We start from the raw sequence: 24,440 nt of genomic DNA, 5'->3' as shown, positions 1-24,440 counted from the left end.
GGTCTATCACAACTCATTTAAGAAAGTTGAGTACTCAATTCATCATAAGTAAACTATTTGTTTATATAAAAATTACATGGGATCACGTAAATGTAAACCAACTTAATTATTCATGAAATTTGACCCCAAAATTAATTCCAAAACAGCTTTCGCTTGTTTAATATGAAGTCTGTTTAGGTTTTATTTCATGTTGGAAACAATTTCTGGGAGAGCAGCCTTAATTTGGCTTTGTTAGATTTGGGGATGGGAACCAAAGGCTGTGTCTGATTTTTATTTTTTATGTTGGCACAAAAAATTAAAGTTGGATTTTCCACATTATAGATTCCTTTATAAAAATGTTATCTTTAGTGTAGTCACCATTATTTTAACACCATTACTTTTAGATGAATTGCATAAGCCTGATAAATAATCTCTCTCTCTCTCTCTCTCTCTCTCTCTCTCTCTCTCTCTCTCTCTCTCTCTCTCTCATTGTAATCCTTGCATAATTATATTTGATGATCAAAGTGTATTCTCAACTAGGATTGTTGTTTATAACTAAATTACTTATTGCCATTCATTTTTAAGTCATTGTCCCTTCAGGTAAAATAAATATATGTAAGTTTTCTTAAACTATATCATGCATCGTATGGAGTAGCAATTAGTCTATTAATCTATACTCTATATATAAATAAATAAATAATATAAAACCGAAGCATTGTAGACTTTTTGTTGACTCATAATATCTTGCCACATCATATTTGAATTTTTCACAATTTTCCATGTCAAATGTTTTTTTTTATAAATATCTACGATTTTCTGCCAACTTAATTTGCGAAAGGCTTTGCCTTCTCTATTGATAATAAAACATGCCTGCCTGCTGGCTTCTCAGACTCCTCTGTTTAGGGAGAGAAGAAGAAGAAGGAAGATGAAGAGGGTGCATGGTTTCAATTTTTATTCGTTCAACTCAAAATTAGGGTTTTTGTTAATTCGTTATATTTGTTTTGGTTGGAACGATACTGACTTTATTATTTCTTTCTCTTGAGTCACAAAATCTTCTTCTTTTTTCGTGCAATCTCAATACTCAGTACCATGGTACCCCTCTCTCTCTCTCTCTCTCTCTCTCTCTCTCTCTCTCTCTCTCTCTCTCTCTCTTTATAGTATATGATACCATGCTCATCCTGCATAATCATATATAACTAAGTTATATTTTAGATCTAAGTTACAATTTCAACTACAAATACTACTGACATAGGAAATTAACTTTTGTTTGAAAAATTCACATTACAAGATTTTTGTAATTTTCTCTGGCGGAATTATAGCTATAAATTGATTTTCTCATGCTCAACCTTCACCACTTATTCAATATCTCGTTTTCCATAGGATACTTTGAATAGCTCGTTTTATTCAATATCTTTTTTTCCATATGTTTTTTCAAACGGCAACATTATACTATGGAACAATGCTCATTTTTTCTTTGGGCCTTAGTTTCAAGCCTTTAACCCATAAGCTAATCAAAAGAGCCATCGCTTTGCTACTCTCATGGGTTGCCCGTTGCCCTCACCTAATAAAAGTTATATAATAGAAATGGATTTTACTGTCCCATCCCATTGTAGTCATCAAAATCTTCATTATTAAATTGCAAGCGTTCGATTGATCAAGTCAATTTTCATGTGGGGATGTGTTAATGGCGGGAAGTCAACAAATTTTAATTCAATGGGAACAAGCTAGATGTCAAGTCTTTGAGTTGTCTGACTCATTGTGATTTGTGAGAGACCATGACCTCAATCTCCCAGGTTTTATATTGGGTCAAACCCACATGAATGAGTGAGATCATGATTTTGTCCCTCAAATAGTGGGAAGCTCACTTGAAATGTTTTGACCCCTTGATTAAGGGTTTTAGTTTTACAATAGAGCCGCCACTTATTTTATTAATAAGGAAAAAAATAAGAAAACCAAAAATTGATTTGAAAATTTAAATTTCATTGAATAATTTGATATTTTACATTTGACAAAAATTACAAGACCTTGGTCCTATATACAATCTCAAAAAGTACGTAGCTTTTAGTCCTAGTTACATTCCATCAAAATGTAGAAATACATGAACAAAGCACTATCTAGAACCTAGCTAGATTAAGGATTGGGGACTAGGTTATAAGGTGAAAAGGTGTGAGGCACCCATATGAGAGTTATGCAAACTGTAGACAAACTGAACTTCTTTCCTTCATTATTCTCATAAGTTAAGGTTTAGTATCCAAAATAAGCACAAAAATGAAAAACCATTTACTTGTGAACTGCAAAAAAGGGATCTGCTGGCTGCCCTAAGCTATTGCTTTAGCAAATATCTAATAGGTGAGTCTTTACTTTATAGTCCATTATGCTTTCAGATGGGAGCAAACATTGAAAATTTTAAGTGCTCTTAGTTGGTGGTAATAGCACTGGAGTAGCCAAAACATCTACAAATCATGATAACAAAATGCCATATGTTTCTTAGTAATTTTCTCTTAATAGTGATCATTCACATTCGGGTAGTGATGACTCTCTCACAGGGCCAGCCCTTCCACTAGGTCAATTAAGTCACTGTTTAAGACCCCCAAGTAGAAGAGGGCCCCAAAATTTTGAAAAAGTAGTAGATTTTTTTTTTTTTTTAAATTAGTTTTAGATAAAACTCCAAAAAATCTTATACATCTTTGTGACCAAAGAACAAAAAATCTAGAACATCCTTGTAAATATTGGTACCTAAAAAATTCTTTAGTCTAAACAAAATCAATTATCCCAAAAATATCCTCCTTAACCTCTAAAGAAAGAAGAATTGAGAAGAAAGAAGACGAAAACATAGTTGAGAGTTTGAAGAACTGAGAAGAAAGAAGCATTATAAACTTACTAAACTGTAAAAAAGTAATAAATAAATAAATGAGAGAATAAATGCAATGGAAAAGTTGAGGAACAGAGGTGGCCATGTGGGTGGGAGCTTGGGAATGGAAAAAATTATTTGAAATGAAGGTTCTAGGAAGGTAGTTTTATTTTCCAAATTTGTTCTTTTATAAAAAATAAAAAAAAATTTAAATTTGACCACTTATTTTGAATATATTTTAAAACACTATTTTTTATATATATAATTAAAATATTATTTAAATTAATCTATGTAATTTATCTATTATAGTAAAAAGTAATATTAATTACTCTAATATATATAAACTAGCCTCATCATATGTGCTTTGCACGTGCCATGAAGCTTTTTTTTTTTTTTTTTTTTAGTATAGTGTCATAATTTTCCTTTTTTTTTTTTTAAAGTGGATAAATTTGTTTTGAAAGCATGGATTAGTAGAAGAATATCCTATTTTGTAAGAATTTTAAATGGAGTTGGAGAATACCCCATTTTAGTTTTTGCCTAAGACCCCAAAATGTCTAGGGCCAGCTGTGCTATTCTCACATTCCTACAATAAGGACTGGATTTTGGTCCTATTTTTGCACAATCAGTAGCAGAAATGCCAAATTTCCAACTGTGGTTGTACAATTAGAGATTATGAATAGTGCAATTTTTTTTTTTTAAGTCTTTTCCTTTCCTTTTCTTGTTGGTTTCCTTTTGTATTTAAATAGAAGTTTATAGTATCTTTAGGTGTTAGTGCTCAACTTCAAGACGCATTCTATTTGCTGTTGACGAATTTCCAATAATAATTTTATTGTTAAGAAGCTCCACGCAGGGGGGATATTCTACTTTTTCTTCTTATTGTTATGGTTAAAGTTATTTAATACACACTTGTCAATGATTGGGTTGAAAAATTTTAATGATATCTTTCACAAACCTAGATTGATATTAACTGTTATTATTGAGAAAGTGCAAAACAATTTTTTTTTTGTTTAAGCTTATCCGTAGGATGGATTGAAAATTGCTAGTTTTGGATAAATGTACAGTCAAGAAACAAGAGACATACCAGTTTTGGATAAATATACCGTCAAGAAACAAGAAACATACCAGTATGGAACTAAATGCACCATGCAATTACACCACTTCCTTTACAAAGTTTTTTTACATTTTTAACTTTTTAACTTTAACTTTTTACTTCTTTTTAATATTTTTTTATTTAATAATTGAGATTAAAAGTTACTTTTTGCAACTTTCAATCTCAATCATTGTTATTACATCGGTATTGCACCAGATTCTAATCCTAAATGAGTGAATGTTTTATTTAATTAGCTTTGCAGTTGAGCAAGGTGGCAACACTTACGATTATTGAAGCATTTGGTCTTGAAGCATGCACCAATTTTTTTTTTTTATTGGTTATTCTGTAGGAAGGTATTATGATGGTGGGAAATGTTGTTCATTCTCGAAGGTCAACTACCATGTTTTCATTATAACTCTTATTACAATTGTTTTTTTTTTTTCGTAGTGTATATTTTAATAAGATTTTGTTCATTTTGGATTCAAGTTTTTTTCTTGTTTACTTCTATCTTGGATCAGTTGTTTGTTAAATAGGCCACGCATCCTTGGAAGACTCTTGAGTTGTAATCCTTGTTTTCAAGAGAACATATTGAGCCGGTCAAGAAGTTGAAAGCTTTACCAATAATTAGAGCATTAATCAACAGCATTTGCATGAAATTCCATCATATAAACTGCTTTTTGGTGGAGAGGCTATGTGGACAATTTGATATAATTCATGTTTTTTAGTCATGCTTTTGGATATACACCATTGTTAGTTTCTTTAAAATCTTCTCCCCTTACACTTTGTGTGTGTGTTAAAATACTTAGTATTCTCAACAAAAAAAAAATCATCCCCAATTTTTAGTACTTACTCCAAGCTAAGACCCAAAAAGCTAATAACATAACTCCACCACAATATGCTATTTGTGTAACAAATTTGTTTAAATTACATCAATTTATCAACACAAAATCAGCTACAACATGAAGTAGTACTCCATCACAACATGCTATTTGTATAACAAATTTGTTTAAATTACATTGATTCATCAACACAAAATCAGCTACAACATGAAGTTACAACTTGCTCGACAATTCGATTATACAATAACAACAGAAGGGCAAGAAGAATTATAACATGGAAGATACAGGTTCAACCAGACTTCGAATTATCTGGTTCTGCCCATTGCATAAGATGAATCTTTAGAAGAGAACCAGCCAATTAAGAGAGTACTGGTGCATTTCTAAGCATGGTCAATCTCCCTCAACACTGCACAACATGCATAGAAAATAGCTTAACATCACTTCAAGTTTCTGTCAGTGCATTTCCAAAATCAACATAAAAATAAAATAAAATAATCAACTACTGCCAAACCCAAACCACAATAGTAACTAACAAAAGGAATGGGAGAAAACTAATACATTGTGACGAACTCAAACTAAGAGCTTATTATTAAGCTAAGAAGCAAAGTTGTTTCAGTGAAAGAAACCAAGAAAAGGATTATTGTTAGTGCTATAAACCAAAGAAAAGGATGATCTTAGGCAAAGAAATATAATTTGGTATCAAGATTTCTTAATTGCCAAAGCCAAGAGACCGTACACACAACAATTACAAGAGGACCACTTTTCATTCAATCACAGCATTTGGCCATATCCCAAAACCCCATTTTTCAAACTCAAGCCAAAGGGGTTTTGGTCATGTCTAGAAAACAAATAAAAATTGAAACAAAAATAAAAAATGAAATAAAGAATATAAGAGATGGGGACCTGATGGCCACCAACCGTTTTGACGCCAGTGAGAAGCACCACTAGCGGCAGTGGGTGTGGGTTTAAGCAGAAGCTTGGCCGCAACAGGACTTGAGAGATCAAGAAAACAAAGAGAGGCAGTGAAGGAGAGAGTATGGTACAAATCTAACCTGGGACTTATGAGATTGAGGACCAAATGAAAACGTGAGAAGGGAGGTCGGAGGTTACTGTCGATGGAAGTGGCGCGATGGTAGTGATGATGTTATGGCTACAACAATGGCTAAAGGTAAGACAGTGGCAGCCTGGCAGGCGGCGGCGACTATGGCTGATAGTGCGATGGTGGCTAGTGAGCAGTCGGGATTGAGAGAGAGCAGAGGGTGAGTCTAGGCAAGATAGAGGGAGAGAGAAAAACAAAAGAGTTTAAATTTCAGAAGTGAAAATTGCAATCAACGCAATTGATGACATGTCATCCAATCAGAGCCGTAGGATTGAATGGATAGCCACAATCTAAGGTATTGCACGAGGTGGGTATTCCACCAGATCTAAAACTGGAGGAACACAGAACACAGTCACATACATACATCATTTTTTTTTTTTTTTTCTTGAAGCTGTAACTCTTCTCCAAAAGTGAGTGTTGGACTTGGAACGCAACACATTTAACCTAACCAAATTATTTTGATAATTGGGGGAGGGGGAATTTAAACCCTAAATATCTCCGTTGGAAACACTAATAGGTACCAAAAGAGATAACTTTAAAGAATGCGAAGGTAAAGAATTTCCCTAATTCAACCTATCTATCAAGATGGTTTTATGTATAAACGTTACGTAATATACCTCACATATAACAATGGTTCCAATATTTGTGGGCTCTACACCCATATGACAGTGATGCTACATATCGCTGTTACAAAAAATAAAAATTCCTATATATAAAGCTGGTATGCACCATGATAGCAAAGAATATAAATCTCAACATGCCTGAATGTGTGGAATTCATGCCATTACAAATGTGATGATTTCCTACTCTTGGAAACCAAAGCCCTTCACTATAGAAAATTTCATAACTTTGAAAACTACATGGACCAAAGTAACTGACTTACTGATACCAATAATGGTGCAATGTGGCGCAGTACAAGGGATTAGAACACCTGGGAAAGATCAGGTATTGCTTCAATTGAGGGTTTAGGGTTAGGTTTTGGTGGGAAATGGCTGGAAAATAATAGGGATTATGGGGTTTCCAAAGGGACAAGGATTGGTAGGGTTTGGGAAGGAACAAAGGAGAAACAATTTTCTCGGTATCACACCTAGAGTTCCTTAGCATCACACCTAGGAGTAGTTTGCATCACACAAACCGTAGACAAAGATTCATAGCTCTAAACTGAAAATATTATTATTATTCTTCTTCAATAGAAGGTATTACAACCCTTTAAATATAAGTCTAATATGGATACCTATTCCTAGTAGAACTAGGATTTCTTAAAACCCTAATAAGACTTGGACTTTGGGCTTTGGGCTTTTATTACTAAGCCCAAATAAATAACTAAATTAAAATAAAACTAAAGTAAGACCCAATGGACCATTAGCAAAGCCCATTCTAGAATATTAAGAAATTACAAATTTTCCCTTGATACATAAAATCAAATAAAATATAATAGGCGTAAATGCACTTTTAGTCCCTACATTTTGACGTTTTTCCATTTTAGTCCCTACATTTTATTTTTTCCACTTTTAGTCCCTAAAACCAATTTACGCTTTCCGTTTTAGTCCTTGAAACACTGTTCTGTCACCAAATTAACGGAAAGACTGACGGATTAATAAAATATTATTAAAAAAATTATTTAACATTTTTTTATATGCCAAAATTAAAAAAAAAAATTAATTACTCAATTTTAATTTAGAACAAAAAACAAAAAAAAAATTATTTTCTTTCAAACAAAAATTTTACTTTTTTTTAATTAAAATGAATTTTTTTTTAATTCCAATCTTCTTCTTCTTTTTTTGTTCAGAAGAACATTCAACTTTTAAACCCTTTTCTCTCTCTATTCTCAAACTCTCTTTCTCCTCACCCCGATCTGATTCAAACTCTGACTGACCCAAACTCTCTCTGATCTCTTTCAAGACTCAGTGATGAGGTCGCCGCCGTCGAACTCGTTCAAGACTCAATGATGAGGTCACCATTGCCATAGAAGAAAGAAACCCCAAAAGGTCTGCGTTGCCGTCGCCGTTTCCGTTGCCATCGACCCATCAAACCCATCAAGGTCCGTTGATTAGGTGTATGAAACCCTAGAAAGAAAACCCATAGTTTATTTCTGTGTAATTATGGCTCCGTTGTACAAAACCCAGTCACCGATTCGGTATTGGAGCCCGATATTGACCAGCGGCGAGCAGATCAAGAGGCTGATCTTCGAGGTTTTGATCATGGAGGCCGTGGGGTCTTGATGGCGTGAAAACAATGGGAAAAATTTGGAGGCTTGCATGTGGGTGTTGTGAACATGGATCGGTGGTTGGGTCTGCTAATGATTTTGGCTTAGGTTGTGATTTGGGTTTCGTTTGTGTTTAATCTCTATTTGTGATCTGGGTCTGTGTTTGTGTTTGGTCTCTGTTTCTTTTCTTCTTTTTGTTTGTGTTGTTGTGATCTAGGTTTGAGTTTTTGGTTGCTGGATTTGTGTTCTCGGTTGCTGGGTTTGATCTGGGAAGAACACGAAGAACTTGGATTTGTGTTCTCAGTTGCTGGGTTTGATCTGGGAAGAACACGAAGAACTTTGGGTCTGTGTTTGTGTTTGGTCTCTGTTTCTTTTCTTTTTTTTCATTTGTGTTGTTGTGATCTAGGTTTGAGTTTTTGGTTGCTAGATTTGTGTTCTTGGTTGCTGGGTTTGATCTGGGTTTAAGTAATAATGTTCTTTTGCTGGGTTGCTATTCTTTTGCTTTGCTAGGTTGTTATTCTTTTGCTTGGGTTTGATTCGATGGTGATCTTCTTGAAAAAAAGAAGAAGAAGATTGGAATTAAAAAAATTCATTTTAATTAAAAGAAAGTAAAATTTTTGTTTGAAAGAAAATAATTTTTTTTTTTTTGTTCTAAATTAAAATTGAGTAATTAATTTTTTTTTAATTTTGGCATATAAAAAATGTTAAATAATTTTTTTAATAATATTTTATTAATCCGTTAGTCTTTCCGTTAATTTGGTGACAGAACAGTGTTTCAAGGACTAAAACGGAAAGCGTAAATTGGTTTTAGGGACTAAAAGTGGAAAAAATAAAATGTAGAGACTAAAATGGAAAAACGTCAAAATGTAGGGACTAAAAGTGCATTTACGCCAATATAATAACTATGTCTTTCCGATGTCTCCAGCATCACGATAATTGCCAAGCGTAATTAAGGTGGTTGGATGGCTACTTGCAACAAACTATGAGATTAGGCAGTGTAGTAAAGTGTATGGACCTAGTAGGCGTGGCTCTTACATCCCACTTTTGGTTCTTTACTTTTTTGCTTTCAATTGATACCCATTAAAGGAGATTACAGTGACACGGTTTAACCTCAATAATAATGTAAACTTTGCCATCAAAGTACAGCATTTACAATACATATGCATATCAGGATTCAAGACCCCTTAGCAAGAAAAAATTAACACACAAAAATAATGCAAATTCATCTTATATGCACCGACCTTAAACACTTTTCTGGTACTAAGCGTAACATCTGACTCTGACTCATCAAGATTCAGCTCAAGAGAGACAGAAATATTCTTCTTGCAATTACCACGCAGCACCCCCACGCATGATAAGAACATAACAGAAAACCAAACAATTATTTTTGCATGCTTTAAAATTTTCTATTATGCCTTGTAGATATGAGCTCATCATGCAATAATGAGCTCCATCTGCCTTGTAGAGTGGTGTTGCATGTGGAAGAACAATTTAACTTTTTGTTGACTTCTATCTAATCAAACCCCTCTATCTAATCAAACTCCAAACCTTCCACAAAAGGCCTCCACTCCTCTAACTCCTTGTACAAGTTTTTATAAAACTGTATAGCTTGGTCTGCCATCTCAGATTCACCTTATAGATAACCCCATTCACCCTTATAGATAACCCCATTCACCTCCAACATGCTAATATGATTATACCTTCTCCAAGAATTGGTCACCTTGTGGAAGAATTTGGTATCGTTATGTCCTCCCTTAATGCAAAGCATCCTCGATTTCTGTCTCCACGAGACTTCTTCCAATGAGAGAAGGTTTTGTATTTGAGATCTCAACACAACCCTCTCACCTAACTCCACTTCAGAAAGGCTATGCTTCCCTTCCCTAACATCCAATAATTTCGAAGCCTCCAACAATTCTTTTTTTAGATGCTCTACATTTCGAAACTCACTCCGGTTCCACAAAATAATATCTTCCTTCAATGCCTTCAACTTCTTAGCAAGTACGAAACTGGGAGTACTTGAGAAGGAATATCAATTCCACCAAGAATGAACCCTATCTTTGAACCCATTCGTCTTTAGCCACATGTTCTCAAACCTAAAAGGACTTTTCTCCCTTAATATCCTTCCTGCTTCCACTAATATGGGGAAGTGGTCTAAAATAGGATGAAGTAAAACCCGTTGGATCACATCCGGATAGTGATCCTCCCAGTCATGAGAAACCAGAACCCTGTCTATCCTAGACATCGAGGGCTAATCCGAACCACTCGACCAAGTATAACTCCCTTCTCCCAATGGCAGATCTATCAAGCTAAGCTCCTTAATGAACTTAGAAAAATTCTCCATAGCCAGGGTAAGTCCTGATCCTCCTAACCGTTCACTTGGGAAACGAACAATGTTGAAATCCCCTAGTAACACCATGGGACTTCCCAAAGTTGCTGAATTCCCATCAGCTCATCCCACATCTGCCCCCTCAAGTTATTATCATTCGGGCCATAAACCCCAGAACATGCCCAAATAAAACCATCCCCCAAACCCTGCCACCAAACTGATACGGAAAATTGACCCACCAATACCTCTAACTTTTCTAAAGCCCTCTTATCCCACATCATCAAAACCCACCAAGTGTCTGATCCGCATCCAATGCTACCCAGTCTACGTAGGGACAACTACACAAGCTGCAAATTAGTTGTCTATCTATGCCCGCAAGCTTAGTTTCTTTAAGGCAAACAGCATCACAATTCCATTCCCGTAATAAATTTCTAACTACCAAATGTTTCCGCGCATCATTCAAACCTCGAACATTCCATGACACCATTCTTAACTTCATTGAAAGTGTAAACTCCCTACTACAACCTACAGTAATGCTGTCAAAGAAAAAAAACTATCTCCCTTCATAATTAACCGAAGAAATCAAATTCCTCAGCTCCCTCTTCCCTTTATCCTTGGAGACAGCTTTTCGGTGGGCAACATTCCTATGCACCAGATTGGCCGCCTCAATCTCCGTCTCAATTCTTTGTAGTAGCATAATACACCTCTTCTCATGTCGACCCACCCCATTATCTTACTGAACCCGGGGAGTCAACGTTTCACCCAATTAGAAACATTCAATGTGTTATCCAACCTCATCACCTCAATGTTACTATTCAATTCAGCCATCACAACCAACCCAAGAGGATTAAAAGTCATCAAGGGAGAAGAGCTATCCACATCATCCAAGCCCTCATCGACCTCAGTCAATGCCAACACCAGCTGGTTAGTCTGATGGGGTGTGTCTATCCCCTGAATATCATAAGCACCCTCAACCGTACCACCTTCAACTCCACCCGGAACACCCAATTCCTCAATCCCAACTCTCGATAGACTCAGAACATAATTAGATAACACAAGATCAGTTTCTGCCTTACCCAGTATGATCAAAGGCCCATCGGTGCTATGCCCAACAGAAAAAGGACACTTTGCCTCCACTGATGTCTCCGTAAGGCTACCCATAAACTCAGTTGGAGGAACAGACATCGTATCTGTCCTCGTGGTGTGGAATGGAGCAAGATCGGCCCTATCTAGTGTCGCTGGTGAGTCCTCGGCGTGAAACTCATCGAAAAAAGGACCACGGTTCACCACCGTTGCCTTTGCAGGACAAAAGTTCATCACAAATTGACCCACCGAGCTCATCGCCGACTTCAAGGCATGTTGTCTTGCTGTGCCGACCATTACCGGTGGCGCCAATGACTCCTCAGTGAGAAAAACATTAGCGCCTTTGACATTCTGAGCATCCGAGGTTGTGTGAGGTTCTTTGGACATCACTGATGCATGGGCTTCCTTATTTAAAAGTCTCAAGTCACCCACAAATGGGCTTACACCCTCTTCCATCCTAGATGGGCTGGTGGGCTCTGGAAAAGGGATCATTGGAAGGCCCACTTAGATACCATCTTGGTTTAAGCCCACCACAGGTTTGTGAACCTGTGATACACTAAAAGAACCCACCATGTGATCCCTCTGACCCCTTGAAACCCAAATAGAACTCCTCAAACCACCTTTTCTCCATGCCACACTCCTTTTTCCTTTCCCATTCACTTCTACAATCAAGCTTTTTCCTGTCCAGTCTGAGTTCCTCAGTTCACGTTTTTTTCCATAAACATGTTCAGTCCAATTTGATTTGAAATTCAACGGAGATCTCCTTTTATTTCCTACTAGATATATCTTTCCAAAATTAAAGTCCTTTGTACTGCACTAAGAACCCCCTTCTGTACCTCCTAGAGTCGCTGAACCTAGTAAGTTTAGTGCCGTTTCGCTCAGCAAGTTTTGCTTCTCCCCCTTATTATCCCCTAACAGTCATTTCCCTTTATCATGGGCGCTTAACCGATAAGGCTAATTTCTGCCCCTTACCTGCACCTGATGCCCACGCACCTTGTCAGCAAAAGACTTAAAAGGTTGAACCCTTGATCTATCCTTATGAAGTGAGCCACAAATTTCAATTGCCCAGTGCCACCATTCACATAGTTTTCAAGTTCTAATATCTTCCTTAACTCTAACCCAAAAACCCTCCATCCATTCTTTGCTTTGCCTACTAGAATAAAAATGGACCTCCTAGACCCGCCAACTTTAAATTCAGTCAGCAGTAGGAACAAGCCAAAAGAATTGGAGCTCCGTTGGAGGGTGTAGGCTAAATCACCTTCCTTAAACGTATAAAAATACTTTGGACTGACCCCAACGACAATATGTTCTATACTCTTCATCAACCATTGTGCCACATTCTTACCCATGAAGACCGACTTCATGAAGTACCTACTCCGCTCAAAAATCCTTAAAGAAAAATACAGTCCCCCTTCCTCTACCACCAGTTGAAAAAGTTTGGATTCAATAAAAAAGAAACTATCACCACCCATAATAAATGACAAATCACTAAGACCACAATCTCTATGGAACCTCTCCTAGCTCAATGACAAAACGCTTATTGACAAATTATAATGATCTTATAAGGCTGCACCTCCACTACGAATTTTGCCAGTAGTAGACTAACATTTTCCCTAGTTATTCTGCTCATTATGTTCCGTTTTTGTTTTTAAATTGTGTGTTTGCTATATGATGCCATTGTGGTTTTTAGCAGTTTGAAGAGGAATGGATCTGGATTCATTTGGGACGATATGGGTCACATTGTTACCAATTGCCATGTCATTCAGAATGCTTCTGATTTTAGGTTCGTTCATTTTTTTTCTTTTCATTTCCTTGTTTATCAATTTTCTCTCTTTTTTTGGTCTTTTGTTCATTATGTTATTGTTGTAAAAATGGGATTCTTTTTTGTGCGATCTCCAAAGTTGTGGAGGGTGGAGAAAGCCCGGTGTGCAACATATATTTCCTTATTGTTCATGGTGCTATTTATGAACAAGGTCACTATTTTTGACAGCACAACTTATGATGCAAAAGTCGTTGGGTTTTGCAAAAATAAGGATGTTGCTTTGTTGCATGTGAAAGAACTGGAAGGCAAAGTGAAACCTATAAGCATTTGTCACTCTGCGAACCTACTTGTTGGTCAATCAGTTTTTGCTATTGGAAGCCCTGTGAGTATGAGTTTTTAACGCTACTTGCAAAACATATTTTTTTCAATGCACTATTGCTTGAAAGTGTATTGTTTATCTGGTAAGTGTAATTTCTACTTCACATACAAGATAAACAATACACTTTCAAGCAATATTGCATTGAAAAAAATATGTTTTGCAAGCAGCATTAAAAACTCATAATCACAGGGCTTCTAATAGCAAAAACTGAATTACCAACATGTAGGTTCACACAGAGACCAATGCTTAAGGCTTCACTTTGTCTCAAAGTTCTACCGCACGCAACATAGCAACATCCTCATTTTTGCAAAACCCAATTACTTTTGCACCATAAGTTGTGCGGTCAAAATAGTGACCCTGTTCATAAATAGCACCACGAACAATAAGGAAATATATGTTGCACACCAGGCTTTCTCCACCCTCCACAGCTTTGGTGATCGCACAAAAAAAAATCCCATTTTTACAACAATAACATAATGAACAAAAGACCAAAAAAAGAGAGAGAATTGATAAACAAGCAAATGAACGAACCTAAAATCAGAAGCATTCTAAATGACATGGCAATTGGTAACAATGTGACCCATATTGTCCCACATGAATCCAGATCCATTCATCTTTAAACTGCTAAAAACCACAATGGCATCATATAGCAAACACACAATTTAAAAACAAAAACCAAACATAATAAGCAAAATGTGATAAAAGAGAAGAGAATAGTGTAGTGGAACTGGAGATTCCAACAACAGAGGCACAGTTCACACGATAAACCTGAATAGCAGGCTCATCCTCCTCCGGATGCATGGGGTGCCTGTGATCCTCCTCTGGATGCATGGTGGGCCTGTGAAGCGCAGGTTGATCCTCCTCTGGTTGCATGATGGGCCTGTGAAGCGCAGGCTGATCCTCCTCTGGATGCATGGTGGGCCTGCAAAGGGCAGGCCAATCCTCCTCTGGATGCATGATGGGCCTGCGAAGCGCAGGCTGATCCTCCTTTGGATGCATGATGGGCCTGTGAAGCGCAGGCTGATGCTCCAAGTGTATTACTTTTCCATTGAGGACTTCAGGGATCTTCATTATATCTCTCTCTCTCTCTTTCTCTTTGAAACAACAGAATCATAATCAGGACTTGTGTTTTTCATTCCCGTATACAACATCATCCAATATATAATAATAATACTATAATACTTAGTAAGTAAATAGATGTCAATCATTATTTTGCTTTGCTTTTTGCTGAAAGCTTTTTACTAATGAAAAAGCTGGTGCCAAACAAAGAACGCTAGTAAGTAATGAACTTCCTTCCCGGAATCAAATATCTTCATCTGCTCATCTGGGCTAGAGGCAGAAATTTGGATTGTTTACTGGCTTTATCTCCTTGGTTTCTGTTTTTGACGGAATTGATATGGGATTTAGCTTTGTTCAATTCATTTAAGGGTTTTCTTTAAGAACTCCTTAAGATTGCAGGTTAGGAAATTCACCTATCTGGGTTCTTTTCTTAGTTGCAGGATATAATTTCATTGTTAGTTTGTTACCCTTTGTAAATTCGCAGTTCAGTTTAGAGAGGTTGTGGAGGAAGTAAATGAAATGAGATTCAATCCTTCCACGATGAAGTTTGTTTGCCTATACGCCTTTTGTGATTAATTTTAGCACATTCCCATTTTTTTTATTTATAGAAAAAAATAATAAAACAAAATGAGATTAAGAAATTTAAGAAAGATTATCTTGACATCAAGAGGGAGAGAATTTTAACCGATAACATTAGCCAAAATTAAATTCCTTCTACTTCTACCATTTATTATGATTATAAAACCATTTAAAGTTTATAAATGAGTAAAAGAGCACAAGAGTCATATAGGTTATACCTTATAACGGATAGAAGAATACAAATATTCCTCAGAATTAATAATATTATTTGAGTAAAATTATTTTATTTCTATCATCGACCGTTGTGGCTTAACCACCTAAGTAGGTAGAATATATGATTGAAGAAGAAAACTTTCATATTTTTTTTTTTTTTTTTTTGATAGGAAAAAAGTTTCATAATTAGATATTTAGTGGACACATAAAAATCATTAAAAATTTATAAATTATAACTAAGAAAAAGTAAAAACACACCAGAGTAGTAATTAATTAAATGCATACCCAATTTTCAAATAAATAAATAAATACATACCCATCATTGAGAAGATATCCGAGAAGATCCTGTTCCACGGATTTCTGTTCCATTGAGCTTTTAAAAAGATCCTCAGATAAATTGCTAGTAACTTCAAGATCCTCATACCAAGGCTTAAATAAATTGCTAGTAAAAAGATCATCCAGGATCAGGGTAGCCATCGGGATGATATGTTAACTGAAGATTAAGAAGATCAAAAAGAAACAGGATCGGAATGTAAGAAAGTAAGAAGATCTAAAAAACAGGAGCGGTAGGCAAGAAAGATGATCAAAGATTGATTGGGAAATTGATGAAAAACTGATGATTTTCACCAATCGGAGAGAGATGAAATGTAGGTGGAAATTTGGAATTGATAGAGAAAAATATTGGGGACGAAGGAGATCCTCCTTCCACGAAGTTTCGGCAATACAATCCTTGTGGTTCCCACGGCCATCTACAATGGTCAGTGTTCATACTTGGGAGTCAGGGAGTGGGAGGATATCAAATTCCACAAAATAAAATAGGGTTTTGTACAGTACAGGTGCTTTCATTGCCAGGAAAATGGATTATTTGATTTTTTTTTTTTTTTTTTTTTAGAAAGGAAACTTTGATCCTTTTTTTCAGGGGCAAAATTGGCGATTGACACCAATTGCTCGACTATATAGTTAGTTGACAACATTTCATAACTATATTACTAACTAGCATCTCAAGTTTAAAAAACTCAATTTATCCCTTGTAACTCAAGCCTTAAAGGCTCAGTTTTCATGTTCTGATTTGGTTTTTTTTTTTACGTGGCATATATCTGGAACTCGAGTCTTAGATGCTCGAGTTTTATCTCGATCCTTCGGGTGTCAATTTCCGTGTTCTAAGAATGACGTGGTTTATCCATGTGGAATTCTCCTGGATATTGACCCTTAAAGGCTCGATTTCATAAAAGGGAAATTCATAAGTCTATCACTCAGTCACAAATGACCTCTCCACTCTGACGCACCTCCAGTCTCACTCACCCTTTCCACTCCCACTCAGTCTCCACTCTGACGCACCCTCTCCACTCTCACTTAGTCTCCACTCTCATGCACCTCCACTCTAACTCACCCTCTCCACTCTCACTCAATCCACAGAGACACTCTCAATACCTCACTCTTATTCTATCAATTCCTCGTCCTCCACCAAATTCCTGTTCCACAGACTCACCCTAACTGAAACCCACACCAAGTAATTCATTTTGTTAAATGCCTTTTTTGTTTTGTGGGTTTGATTTTTTTTTTTTTTTTTTTTTTTGCTTCGCGGGTTGAACTGTTGATATCAGGCAAAGCAAAAGGGAAAGCATTTCAAATTTTTGTCTTGTTTTGTGATATGCATTGTTCTAGGAAAAATCCTAAACCCAGTGGTTTTTTGGATGTGCCAGGTGAAAAGGCCTAAACCCATTGTTCTGCTGTGATTGTTATTTTTTTTTTCTCTTATTTACAAAATATGAAAATTATAGTAAATGTATTTACTTAAGTTGGTCGTTTCTGTGAGAAACTAAGAAAAAGAAAGTAATTGTAGATTGAAGTCCAAACTGGGTCTTTGTTAAATTAAATTGTTGATGTTAGATTTTGTTAAAGTTGATGATTTAGTGTTTAATTGGGTCCATGTTAATGTAAAAAATTTAAGAAATTTTGAAAGTTCAATGACTTTCTTCTTGCTAAATTTGATAATGTAATTTTGTTAGTGTTTATTAATGTAATATTGCAGCACAAGGCCCTATTATGTGACATTTATTGTTGCAACATCCTCAGATACTTACTAATAGTCTAACATGCAGTTCTTTAATTACTAAATAATGCAACAGTATGCAAGAGACAAGCACATGTACTACCTGTACTTGTATCATGGTTTTCTTAAAGGAGGTGTCATTTGCTTAACTCTTCTCTGACATTCTCTCCATCATAATGACCCTATGAAGTCCATATTCAACCGGCTAAGTTTGTTTGCCTAATATAAGCTTTGATAAAGAGATGTGGAAACCAATCGTTACCATAAAGAACATGGATGCATAGTCTATATTTTGCAGTTTTTACTTGGCCATTTACTTGTCACCATTTATTAAAGTGTAATTTCTATGATTTCAATTCTTGTGCTTAAAGTTCTCCGTTTTGATTTGGTATTGCATTATTACTAGTCGTAATGTACTTGTAGATTGAAGGATACCTCCGTTTGTTGAGGCATCACCCAGTGGGCACTCCAGACTACAAGGACATTACTGATGTTCTGAAGGCAGTGAATGAGATTGACCGTGTACAAACTCATATCCCTGAAGCCCCGAATAAGGAGGCAGCTACTCCTGAGGCAACGTCTACTGAGAGGCCAAGCATGAGCACAACTCTTGCCAGACATGGCTCTTGTCCACTTGTTGCTACCCCTCAAGTTGTCCCCACCCCTGATCCCTCTCCATCCACCCCACATCCATCTCCTAGCCCCAACATCCCTTCATCCACCCTACGTCCATCTCCTACCCCCAACATCCCTCCACCCACCCCACATCTATGTCCTGGGTCTGACATCCCTCCACCCACCCCACGGTCATTTCCTGAGCTTTCACCCATTCCATCGTTTGACCTGAGTATTGATTCAACCCCTCTTGACATGCACACAGAGCCACCCTCCCACAGTATGTCTATTGGCCCTTCTTCGAGCATCAACCCACCCCATACTAACCATGTTCAGGCTGAGCAAGTTGTTGGATTACCTGCACAGCCAGAAAGTCAGCCGAAATGCATATCAAAGGCACCTCCTTGTGGGATAGGTGGTCACAAACATGGACACAAAGCTAGACACGAGGCATCTGACCAAGGACATGCAAGACCTCCTCCTTCACATAATAAACATTATATGGTCGCATAAGGTTCAAAAAAGATAGCTGACAAAGAAATTATGTGAACAAGCATTTTGAAGTGAAGAAAGGATAGGCTAGTCTAGTATTTTGTTGTGAACAAGTGTACAAAGTTAGGCATGTATATTTTGATGTATTCTCCTTTATGTGAATAAGCAGTGGTGATATACAAAATGCCTTTCGGAAATGAATATGTACAACTTGATTATAAATATACAGGGAAATGACTTGAGTATATGAAACTCGAGAAACTTGAGTATATGACTTAAGTATAAAACTTTCATATACAAGGAAATGCCTTATAATCTATTTGATTGTGATGATACAGGAAAATGCCTTATAATATGTTTGATTGTGAATATACATATAATCTGTTTGATTGTAAATATACAGGGAAATGCCTTATAATCCGTTTGATTGTGAATATACAGGGAAATGCCTTTTTGGAAATTTGATAATGTTTGATTGTGAATATCAGGGAGCTATGCCTTGTTATGCAGGGGAAAAAAATTCCAGTGTAACTCAAGTATATGAAACTCGAGTTCCATTATAACTTTGAATTTAAGAGAGCTGACCATGCCTTCCACAAAAAAATAAATAAATAAATAAACAATGGAACTCAGGAATATGAAACTCAAGTTCCATTTATTACTCGAGTTCTGGAGAAGCAAGTACGCAGGCAGAGAGTTCAAAATTATTTACAGACAATGCCACTCAAATGAAACTCGAGTTCCATAAATCGAGTCTTCAAAACTCGATTTCCTCTACACAAATATTTATGAAAAAAGCCATTCCAAAGGAAATCAAGTCTTAAAGACTCGATTTCTACTGGGAAATTATTTATGAACATGCCACTCAAATGGAAATCGAGTCTTAAAGACTCGATTCCCACTGGGAATTTTTTTTCCCCACATGCAGCACTAAACCAAATTCACAATTGTATCACTTGGAAGCTTTATTCTTGATCGCAGCCATAATGAAAGAAACAAAATATAACCCACTGAGGGCAACAAACCAAAACAATTATTATTGTCCTACCCTGCACATCTTCCCAACTATCAGCCATGATGGAGCAGCCAATAACTGCCCAATATGCTTTAAAAGGACCTTTTAGACCTTGTACATATTGGCCGACCAACTTTAGCATCTTTCCAACTATCCACTGGGTTTTCCATTTTCACACGCATCAATAAAGAACCAGAAACAACCAGCAGCAAAGAACCAAATATTATATATATATATATATATATATCTTCTGAGGGAACCAACCAAGGAAGATGCAGATGAAATCAGCACATATTTTGAAGTCAGTTGCAATAAAAGATTTACAACGCAACTAATCTAACAAGTACAATGGGTAGAGAATAGTTCAATTACAAGAATATTCAACAATAAACAAAATAGCAACTGAGTCGATACAACATAGTCTAGTTTGATAGTGCACTTGTCCATACTGAAGATAACCACAACTTCCACATACAATGCCATTCCAAAATCGAGTCTCTGCTTGCCTGACAAACATTTAAAAATGGTCGTTAGTTCCCAAATGAAATTCTATGCAAGTTAGCTACTTTATACAATCCAATCATTACATCTCAGCTACTTTGTACAATCTAAGCATAATATATAAAAACAGCACTTACCTAGTTTGTAACACCACCGCTTGTGAAAGCCCCACAGGAATTGGGACATTTTCTAAGGTTATGCCCCTCTTCATGACACACTCCGCATCGCTGCCTCGGTTGAATCTCCCTCAAGTCCAAATCTTCCCTCTGGCTTCCCAGTTCTCGTCGTACCCCATCCATTTCATTCCTTATTCTTGACTTCACAAGACGACCTTTGGCCCGCAACAGATTTGGGTCAGGCACCCACCGCGGCCCGCTAACGTCTCTCCACAATGACTCTGACTTTGGCACCACAAATTGATGTGAATATGTGTGAATGACGTTGTCCAAACTGTAACATGGGTCAATATAGCTAGTCGGATCAACTCGCAAACTCTAAAAAACTTTAATTGTATGTGAACAAGGGATCTTAATGTTTTGCCACTTTCGACAACCACATGTTCTAGCCACTATGTTTATTTCATGATTGTGGTTTCCCCCGCCACCACTATAGTCATTGTATGGGGTAACTACTTGATATATACCAGCTTCATGATTAAATGCCCTCATAAAGTGTCCTGAAGTTTTGCGAACATTTGAGCCATAGATCCCCATGGCATGATTACTCCACACCTTTCCTTGAGAGAGATCAAAAGTAATTTCTTTATGTCGATCATGGAAATATGCAACAAGTTTGTACCAAGTGAACTCAACCATTGCAACAATGGGCAAACCGCGAGCACCTTTAAGTACCCCATTAAAGCACTCAGAGATATCAGTTGTCATTGCCTCATAACGTCTTCCACCATCATGTGACTAAGTCCATTTGTCCAGATCCTCACTCATTGGATATGTGTATGGCATATAGTGTTGAGGTTCGCCAGTATTTTTTTGTATCAATCGATTCCTCCTAAGTGCATTAATCTCAACATCCTTAATGGTTTGCATTATGGGCTCAAATTTAGCTTCCTGAGTTGCATATCTTGCTTTCAAGGCCAATGCCTTTAGAATCGGGTCATCAAAGTGTGTGTTGAAGTTGCTAGCAACATGTTGAAGGCAATATCAGTGAAATACCCGTAATCTTTCATCATCACCTCTAGGCCACTCTGCAGTGGCGCTTTTGATACCTTTATATCGGCTAGAAATAATGCAAATGTCCTCGTCAAGTATCACATGCCCTATCGAAATCCTGAGGCACTCTAAAAACTACCCCCAACTAGGCCCTGACTCCTTGTTCACAACAGCAAAGGCGAGAGGCAAAAGCTTGTTGTTAGCATCGGTTGCCATTACAATCAACAACACCCCTCGATAATTACCATACAAATAAGTCTCATCAATACTGATCACTAACTTGCAATATCTAAATGCAGCAATACATGGAATGAATGCCCAAAATACATAGTGCAGTAACGTAGTACCAGGTACGCTCCTGAGTATGGTGTGATAGTTGTATTGGGTACCCGAATCCTAATCCAAGTATGCCAACAACAACTTTCGCAACCAAGAAGCACGGCCTTCCATGAGTTGAGAGTCGGTCGACCCGGGATGGCATTATAGGTAGATGAGCAGTTGACAACAAGGAATGTAACATCTTTAGTAATTTGCTGAGGATAATCTCCAACCGTTGCGGGCTATGTGACTACACCGAGAGGGTATACCCTTATTCCTCCGAACCTAACGAGTAGGGCGTTGGTCAAAACCAGCCCTTCTCTTTCAATCCTTATCTGCTGGAATGCCGGGTAATAGAGGATGTCAGCAGAGCTCCCGTTGTCAACTAGGACCTGGTGTGTGTTGTAGTCCTCTACCTGTATGCTAACAACGAGTGCATCGTCGTGCAGGTGGTAGAGACATTGAGCATCTTCCTCCGAGAATCTAATTACAGGGTTGTCGACCTGTGCCATCTTCAAGATGAAGCTCGTCAGTTAGATGAACCAGAAGTTGTAGTGCCTCCCACAATCATTCTTATGTCTCCTAGGGGTGGCCTAGAATGCTCGTTCTCTCTTCAGGCAACCTGTTCTTGTGGTGGGTCCGTTCTTTCCTTGCTGACAAACCTCTGCAACTTTCCTTGTTTGGTAAGAGCCTCTATTTATTGCTTCAAGTCGTAGCAGTCAGACATATCATGACCATGATCACGATGAAAACGGTAGTACTTGTCTTTGGACCTCTTACTGGGGTCTCCCTTCAGCTTGCCAAGAAACATCAAGGCTCCTTCGTCCTTGATCTACATCAAGACTTAATCGATCGGGGCATTTAGCGGGGTGAAAGTTGCAAAACCCCCTAGTAGGGGGTTTGCAATGCCTATCCTCCCATCGATCTCAATTCCTTATTGTCTTTCATCCCCCGTCCTACCATGCCTCTTCCTATCTTTCCCTCTTCTTAGGCTTCTCTTCTCGGGCCAGCAGTGCGTCTTCGACATTCATGTACTTAGTAGCCCTGTAGAGTACATTCAACATAGTATTTGGGTCGTTTTTGTGTAAAGAAAACAAAAACTTACCCTTTTGTAACCCATTGGTAAATACAGCCACGAGTATCTTGTTGTCAGTTTCATCAATCAAGAGGGCCTCCTTGTTAAAGCGGGTTATGTAAGAGCTCAGCGTCTTCTCCTCCCGTTACTTGATATTCATCAAGCATGCAGTGGTCTTCTTATGCCTGTGCCCCCTAATAAAGTGCGAGGCAAACTGTGCGCTCGACTCCTTAAAGGTACTGATGAAGTTTGGCGTCAACCTGCTGAACCATACCCTTACGGGACCCTTTAGCGTAGTTGGAAAGGCCCGGCACATGATCTCATCTGCCACGCCTTGTAAGTGCATCAGCGTTTTGAAAAACTCCAAGTGATTTAGGGGGTCCTTACAACCATTGTAGGCCTCTACCTACAGCATATGGAGTGAAGGGTGAATCCGTTCGATGGACCAACTCGTCAAGGTCACTCGACACTCGTCCTGCGAGGGCATTCATCATGAAGTCCATCTGTTCCTTCACCATCTGCATCTCCGCGACCATGTATAGTGGAGCCATATCTGTGGCGGATGGACGACTTGTATCCTATTACTCTTGTCTGCTTAGGGCGTTGCTGCCTTCCAACCCTTCTTGGTCTCTTCTCTCAACGCTAGTATTGTCTTGGTCCTTCTCCTGAGTGTTAAGTCCTACGCTCTTTTGGCGCAGTTGCTCTTCTAGGTCATGGTTTTGCTTGGTTAGGCGTTTCACGGCCGTGGCAAGAGTCTGAACCTATCTTTTAAGGGCGATGGTACATGGTTCATCTCCTTGGTTATTATTGGTGGTAGCCATCAAGCGAATGAGTACCATACAACTTTTTGTCCGAGAAGTGGTAGTATGGCTTCTACTACGACCTCTTTCCCACAGACGATGCCAACTGGTGATGCCAAAAATCATCAGTAAGTGCACAATCCTCCTGTGCTCGAAACAACACCTGCGTAACAAATTTTAAAATATAAAAAAAAATAAAAAATAAAAATAAAAATGACCCTAACAAAGAGTACCGGTGTGGTACCAACCAAATACCCTCCGAATGTCAAGTTAGAGAACTTTCTCAACTCCAGAGTGCCAGAGTTAGGGTAAAGTTATGTGTACCTTGGTTTGTGAGGGCTTTAGGGTTTTTATAGTAGCATAGAGTTGACATTTGTTTCTTGGCGAAGAGGGTATTTCCTTGTAAGGAAGATCCTCATTAATACGTGTATCTTGCGGGATCCTTTCCTTGTAGGAATCCTTTTGGTTAGGGTTAATCGTGGGGCACAAGATATTTCCTTATATACACATTCGTGGAGGCCAAGCAAGGCCATGCTGGACTCGTCTTAGATTTCATTCTCTCCGTCAACTTCCTTCCATTGGCTTCTTATCCCATCTAGGCATTCTAGTCGTCTCACATAGATGTCGTCAGACGTTAAGGTGGAGTCGTCAGCCTATGATATCGTCGTTTTCATCTCTCCGAATGTGCAAGTAAAGCTGACGGGTTCATTGGGACCGTCGGCTTCATCAAATGTTTATTTTGACTACATACTTTTTCTTAGTATCATGCATCTTAGAAATGTTTATTTTGTTAGTGAAAAAAATGGCTTAGATGGGTAGTTGGGTAGTTTCAAGGTAAAGTTTAATATGACATATCAAGTCTTATGTCATTATGGAATCATTAGTCTTTCACCGTTGCATAAACCAAAGATTTTGTCATCCACTATCATGGACATTA

At 37.6% G+C, this 24,440-nt stretch overlaps 2 protein-coding genes across 4 annotated transcripts; one reads left to right on the top strand and one right to left on the bottom strand.

Annotated features, from left to right (window-relative positions):
* Positions 1–4,814: 4,814 nt before the first annotated feature.
* On the bottom strand, positions 4,815–16,303 carry LOC115976652 (global transcription regulator sge1-like). 3 transcript variants are annotated; one of them, XM_031098087.1, is made up of 3 exons: positions 15,782–16,303; positions 14,342–14,708; positions 4,815–5,165 (listed from the first exon to the last, which is right to left on the bottom strand). In XM_031098087.1, exons 1-3 carry the CDS (start codon positions 15,921–15,923, stop codon positions 5,150–5,152), a joined length of 525 nt encoding a protein of 174 aa, XP_030953947.1. In that variant the 5' UTR covers positions 15,924–16,303; the 3' UTR covers positions 4,815–5,149. The 3 variants fall into 3 exon arrangements, 2 of the variants coding, with proteins under 2 accessions (XP_030953947.1, XP_030953948.1); XM_031098088.1 differs by having other exon boundaries at positions 14,383–14,708; XR_004088349.1 differs by lacking the exon at positions 14,342–14,708.
* Positions 16,304–17,760: 1,457 nt separating this feature from the next.
* LOC115970964 (vegetative cell wall protein gp1-like) lies at positions 17,761–18,646 on the top strand. The gene is made up of 2 exons (XM_031090609.1): positions 17,761–17,775; positions 17,942–18,646. Exons 1-2 carry the CDS (start codon positions 17,761–17,763, stop codon positions 18,644–18,646), a joined length of 720 nt encoding a protein of 239 aa, XP_030946469.1.
* The last annotated feature ends 5,794 nt before the right edge of the window (positions 18,647–24,440 follow it).

This window comes from Quercus lobata, chromosome 2 (assembly GCF_001633185.2).
Source record: "Quercus lobata isolate SW786 chromosome 2, ValleyOak3.0 Primary Assembly, whole genome shotgun sequence".
NCBI lineage: Eukaryota > Viridiplantae > Streptophyta > Magnoliopsida > Fagales > Fagaceae > Quercus > Quercus lobata.
Note: the sequence above shows the minus strand (reverse complement) of the source record. Positions and strands in the feature narration are given on the sequence as shown.

What these genes read in the sequence shown, in the direction of transcription:
- LOC115976652 (XM_031098087.1), bottom strand. Translation starts at nt 15,923, where the DNA reads ATGATCTTTTTACTAGCAATTTATTTAAGCCTTGGTATGAGGATCTTG. An exon ending in GGATATCTTCTCAATGATGG is followed by an intron (nt 14,709 to 15,781) that starts GTATGTATTTAT and finishes GTTGTTTCAAAG; the next exon opens with AGAAAGAGAGAGAGAGAGAT.